General features: G+C 46.2%; 1 protein-coding gene across 1 annotated transcript; it reads left to right on the top strand.

The window, feature by feature from the left end:
• The first annotated feature begins 852 nt into the window (after positions 1-852).
• znf703 (zinc finger protein 703) lies at positions 853-4,480 on the top strand. Its single transcript, XM_079515542.1, has 2 exons — positions 853-1,572; positions 2,137-4,480. The coding sequence occupies exons 1-2, from the start codon at positions 1,315-1,317 to the stop codon at positions 3,592-3,594; spliced, it is 1,716 nt and encodes a 571-aa protein (XP_079371668.1). The 5' UTR covers positions 853-1,314; the 3' UTR covers positions 3,595-4,480.
• Positions 4,481-6,703: the final 2,223 nt, after the last annotated feature.

Consider the following 6,703-nt stretch of genomic DNA (forward strand, 5'->3'; position numbering starts at 1 on the left):
CATGTAGGTATGCGCTGCTGTTATGGAACATCAAATGTAAGTAAGTAAGTAATGCTACTGTAAAGAACATCCTCTCAGTTATCACTACTCAACATGCCTTGTCTTATACTTATTTGAACAGTTTAACATGAGATTCTACGGCCTACTGTGCACCAACACCAACAGAGACAACTAAAATGGTGCTCATTACTCTGGGGGCACAGCGGCAGACATGACATGGTATCATGTGAATGTGTTTTATGATGGAGAAATTGAATCAGCTCTGGCTGATGCCCAGCCCAGCAACAACAACAAAGCATGCAGAGCATCAAAGTGTCTTCAGCCTGGTACCACTGTAATGCTATCTGTCAGGCCTAATTCTTGAATAATACAACTGATTCAACATGCAATGAGATTACCTAAATGCCCTAATTAGCAGTTCAGTCTGTGCTAAATGCAATAAAATCATTAACATACCAGAAATGTGCCCATACACAGACAAGACATGAGAGCATTATTTTGGAATCAAATGAAGCCATTTCAACTAACAAACTTCCACATTGTGCTGAAGCCACATCCAGATCACATCCATTGACCCAAAAAGTGTTTTTGCTTGTTTGCGAATGAGTAATTAAATACAATTTCAACTGACTTTTCTGTTTGAAAATACAGATTAGATGGAAAAATCTACCTGACACATAATATGTATTGTGCTCGGTTGTTTCCCATAGTCATACATCATAACCACTTCATGGGGGTGGGGACAGGAGGGAAGCCACGCCCCCTAGTCCTGATCCGTCCCCTTAATATGAATGCGTACACTTGTGATTGGACGGCGGCTCGTTGCTTTGAAATTCCTCCCCCTCACGTCTTTAGTATGTGGATTGAGTGTGATACTGGACTGGTGGCTGTAGCAGAAGACTGGAGGAAGAGATACGCACACTCGTGGACTGTTTTGGCCGCATCTTCTACGGAGATATTCCTTCCACTTTAACACCACATTCTTCTTAATTGGTCGACTGTATCTAACTACACGTGGTTTTATTAAATATTCCTATTTTCCTGACACTGGATCGAGGAATAATAGTATGAAGGAAAGTAGGTGATGTTGAAGAATCCAGGATCGGCTCAAGGAGGGATGACATCTGGGAAAATTCTTCCTCTAGAGTGAAGTTGTTTTTCGATACGGAAAACACGCGCCGCGCTCTCGCTTTGGATTACTTGCAAAGCCCGGGTGATCGTCTTCGCTGATGTTGAAAGCAGATGGATTGTGCTGATGAATGAGTTTCAACCCGCTGTCCCCACTCGTTCCCGCAGTCGTCCCGTCGGATCCAGATGAAAGAACCCCCCGGTGGTACTGAACCGCCGCGGCCGTTACGCATTCAATCCCCCGAGTGCGCTCCAGACGCCTGTGGTAACCTACACCAGAGAGGAACGGAAAGATCATTCGCGTCCATATATTCTCCCTCGGATCCTTTACGCCAAGCCAGGAGGCTTCCCATACGGATTCTAAAGATGTTGTCCGCGCACAGCGGCCACTTGCTACACCCGGAGTATCTCCAACCACTCACATCTGCGCCAGTTAGTATAGAGGTAAGTGAGTGAAGAAGGGCGTCTTTTTCTTCAGTCTACCCCCCCCCCTAATATTTTGTCGTGTTTTTTGTTGATAATTATGTGAAGATACCTAGTGTATACGCATTACGCAGGCTGTATGTTGTTAAACCTGGTAACTAGTCTGTGTCATTTTGCGCACAGCAGTAATAGCCTACACATTTTAGTTATAACCATTTATAATTTATAATGCTACTTGGTCAAACGTGATTTTGTGCACTTTATATTTTAAATTGTAAAATGTATATAAGAATTTAAATACAACTAAGGACGCCTAACCATATTACTGAGGATGCCTGAGTATGTTATAGATGTCAATACGTAATATTTGCATATCATCTTGATAGATTTACAGTTAACCTATACTAGTATATTATTTTCATGAGTAAATCCAGTATTTAATATATTCAGGCTATAGACATTAAATATAAGTAAAGTTTGCTGTTATAAGCGTTAGATTAATTTGACTAGTTGACCTGTGGTAAAAAGTTAATAAATCAACCATTTCAACATCTCCCTGACTCCCTCTGTGTTCTTCTCACTCAGCTGGATGCTAAGAAGAGTCCCTTGGCCCTGTTGGCTCAGACATGCTCTCAGATTGGCAAACCAGATCCTCCCTCCTCTTCCAAGCTGGCCTCTCTCTCAGCCAGTCTGGGAGACAAGGACTCCTCAAGCCGATCCTCTAAGTCTGGTGAACAGCAACACCATGCCGTGGACGACAAGTCCAGCTTCAAGCCTTACTCCAAATCAGCAGGAGACTGTCGCAAGGATGCGAGCAAAGGGGGGTCCGATAAAGCTGGCTTTAGGGTGCCAAATGGAAGCACCAATGGAGGAAGTGTTTCTTGTTCATCGTTTAATAATCATGCCCAGTCTCCTAAATCCAGCTCTCCACCACTGCACACACAGAGCCAGAGTCACAGACAAAGTCATTCCCCTCCCACACAGTCCCCAGCACTCTCCCAGGCCTCCCACACAGACAACAAGCCTGGGAGCTCGGAGCAATCTGGCTCGGACAGTACCAGCAGTGTTACGGGGAAAAAGGACTCCGATCATAGTAAGCCTGGCCTTGATGGGGCTCAGCTTGCCAACTCCAGTCACGTGCGGGCCAGTGCCAACTCTAGCAATGCCAGCTCCGCAGCCAGCCCTCGGCCAGAGAGCAAGGCTGACCCACAGGCCTCTCAGCCCGGTCTGAGCTCTGGGCACATCGCCCCTGTCTCTCCATTCAAACCGGGACACTCAGTCTTCCCCCTGCCCCCCGCCACAATGGGCTACCATGGATCCATTGTTGGTGCTTACGCAGGCTACCCGTCACAGTACCCAGGTCTGGATCCAACCAAATCAGGCCTGGGCTTAGGACTTCAAGGGAAGCACTCCAGCTCGTCTCCCCCGTCCCTTATGCAGGGCCTATGCCGGGACCCGTACTGTCTGACCTACCCCAATGCCCCCCACCTGGGCGGTAGCAACTGCTCCACCTGTGTCCACGACCCCACCGCCAGCCTCAAGTCTGGTTACGGGCTGGTCTACCCCTCCCACCCCCTCCATTCTCTCCACCCCTCTCTGTCCTCCAGTTCTGCTCACCTGTCCCATCCGCTGTATACCTATGGCTTCATGCTCCAGAATGAGCAGCCCCATGCCTGCAACTGGGTGTCTGCTGGCGGTCCCTGTGACAAGCGTTTCTCCACATCAGAGGAGCTACTGGCTCATCTGAGGACCCACACGGCCCTGCCAGGAATGGTGGACAGCAAGCTCCTGTCTGCCTACCCCTCGTCAGCCGCCTCCTGCCACCTCCACCTGCCTCCCCCCGGCAGCCCTGGGAGCTTGCCCAGCTCCTTCTCCCTTCGAGGGTCACCCGGACTGGGCCTCGCCCGCTACCATCCATACGGCAAGGCACCACACCCTGGTCTAACGATGTCCTCCATGCCCGCCTCCTCGGCAGCCTACTACTCCCCCTACGCCCTCTACAGTCAGAGACTTGGCGCTGCCTCAGCCATGGGATACCAGTGATTGTCTGGGATTAGCAGCTGAAATGCCCGCAAGACAGCAGGCACCAGCTTGGACACTTCAGACAGGAGATGGATACCTTCACACTGGGGTTCATCTCTAGTGCGGGGCACCCTGCCCGCCTGTCTGCCCGTCTGCTTGCCTGCCAACAATACCACCTGTTACCCTCAGGATTGTGACTGGCGTTCCAAAGGCAGTGAACAAACAGTGATGGATGGGCTGCAGTACCGAGCCCCAGAGACTACAGTGCTTAAAGATGCTGGGAAAATGGAGCTTGAATAGGCTGAGACTGGGGGATTAAAATGGCAGTCTTGTTTATTTTTATTTTTATTATTATTATGTTTTTCTTTTCTCTTGTCTGTCTATCTTCCAGGAATGAACTGAAAAACAAATCTGTATTTATTTTTCACATGAGCGCTTGGTATTCAAACTTTTGGGGGGACATTTTTTGCTGTTCAATTAATTGTTCATAAGTATTCTAACTGAAAAAAGAATGGTTCAAGTATAGTATCATATGCCTATCGTAAAATCTGAAAATAAAATTTTTGCACCATGATGAAGATGGACTGTGAGGTTTTATTCTAGGGACATCTTTCTTTTTGTCTCGTTTCTTCACTGCTGATTTATTTTTTCCTTCTGCTTAATTCACACTCTGGAGTATTGCATGTCCGAATGAACCTTCAATAATTTGCCATTATTTTGTATCTGTAAATTTGCAAAGATGTCATATTTTTCCATGCCTTACTTGGGTTTACAAGTCAGGGTCACTGTCAGAAATTAAACAAAGCTAAAGGAAAGAACAAAAAAAGCAATGAAAATAACGGTGGCTGTGCTATCAAACCAACAGGGGAAAAGTCTTATTTTGATAAATAAATGATACTTGATTGCATTTTATTGGGTATGTTTTGTCTCATTGAGTGCTTTAAATATAGCTGCTACCCTGAAATACCTTTGTCAGCGAACAAGCTTCAGAGCATGAAGTTAATCTTAGCAGACTGCTACACTGCAGTACTCTGGGTCTATCAATCACTCTGTCTCTGATAGCTATGCTATTTGTGGGCTATGTGTAATATTTCATGGCTCATATCAGTTGACAGGGGCTGTCCCAGGGAGGGCAGACCAGGTCACATTAGCTCCTGTTAGTGAGTCCCCGTGGATGTCCTTCCATCTTTCCTTTTTTTCTCCTTCACCCCCACCCAACCCACTCCTCATCACCCACACTGCTGCTCTTGTTGTGGGTGAGATTCTAAATGCTGATGCTTGTTTGCTTGCAAAGCCCTAGAAACAGCCTCCTCAGCAGAGCAGATAGATAGCTGTGTGCAGCAGCCCAGCTTGGGGTCACTGGTACTTCAATAATGACCTGGGGGGAAGGAGGTGTGAACCAAGGGCTCTCCCCTCTCCTTTTCCTCATCGTCTTTCTTGACGGATTGGCCCAACGATACAAAGGCCAGTGCTGACAATGGGAGGCGGTTAATAGAGAAATATTCATCAAAGTCCTGACACCTCCCTTGAGGAGGAACACAGGCTCCCCCTTCTTTAACATGAGGCACAACACAAACACAGAGCAGGCCTCTCTATACTATCCAGGAGCTGCCCCTTCCTCTCACCCTTTCTCTTTGTCACTCTCTGCTGCTGTACCACAGTTTAACTAAGGTCACACCCTACTAATCTCCAAGCAGTTAGAGACTAATATGAAGGGATAGACTGGGTCTACCTTAAAGAAGCAATGCCACACAGCCATTAAAAGAGAGAGAGAGATAGTGTGCCTGGTGCTTCTTAGTAATGAGTCTGTGTCTCCACTCCAATACCCTGTCATACGATAAAGTATAAATCAGGCATAGGTAGAACTAAGGGAGACAAGAAGCGATGGAAGGCGAGTCTAGGCGGTGGTACACTGTAGTATAGTCTCCAGGGTGAGCTATTGACCCCGACTCCTAGACTCCCCTCCACTCTCGCGGTTCATTAGCACTCTAGACAGGGGAAAGGCGAGCACAGGTGTCACTTGACAGCACCATTAACAAAATGGATGACCCTTCCAACAGACCAAACCACTGCGAAAACCCCTGCCAGACCAGCAAGGTCACGGCGCCCTGATCACCACCAGCTCTGGCCAGCACACTGGGAAAGGCAGCCTTATTTTTCTTTTACAGGAACTACAGACATGTGCTTCTCCCTGGGACAGGACAGTCTGTCTGTCTGTTGGCAGTGGCTGTCATTTACTTTAAGAGTGGCTTTGTTTTTGGTGTTTGTAAGGTCATGCTGACAAAAAAATAGGTCAGGGGTATTTTCAGTTTTAAAGCTGTATTGAGAATAAGAGTGGCATTTACTCAAAGACATTTGTAACTTGTATAAGATTTTCACCGGTTGTGTTATATGTTGGTTTGGGTTGCCCCCTATAGGTGAGTTGTTGAAGTGTATGTGAATGTGAATTTCAGTTCACAGGTTAACACAACACAACACATTTTTAGATGATCCTCTTATCCATGCAGTTAGGTTTGCTACATGAATGATAGATTATGTCATGAATCTAGACACATGTCAGGTATTGCAGGTGTTGTCATAAGGCTTAATGATTATAGGCAAAGAGCTGCTTCTACAAATACAGTATATGGCATTTAGACTAGGCAAATTATGAAGCTTACATCCTCTAATTAGACAAGGATATGTAGTTTGGGTGCTGTACATCAATTTAGAGACTAGGCAGGCACTATATGTGCCGTGGAACTATACTTAAGCATAGACATGTATTTTGGGGGCCCATTTGACGATGCATTTACCAAAAACTGTATATCATTGTATACATTTTCAGTTTCAGTAGGCCTACTATACTTTGGCTTTGTGTCTAGAATAGAGCCTATGTGATTAAGTTACATTCTGTGGATTGTATGCGTACATATTTGGCTTGTCATCGGCATAGATTGCAGATTAGGCAGATAATGTTGTTTGTGTCCTGTACTTAAATGTAGACATGCAGTCTATGTATGCAATTTGTGTGTCAGACTCATACGTATAGAATATTCTTAACTTGTGCAGTGTATGTCACTGCATTATGGTGGTTGCAAGGTCCCACACCAGGGGTCACGCAGAGGGGAGAACAGCCTCTGTCTGGTCC

Source organism: Electrona antarctica (assembly GCF_951216825.1).
Source record: "Electrona antarctica genome assembly, chromosome: 12".
Lineage (NCBI taxonomy): Eukaryota > Metazoa > Chordata > Actinopteri > Myctophiformes > Myctophidae > Electrona > Electrona antarctica.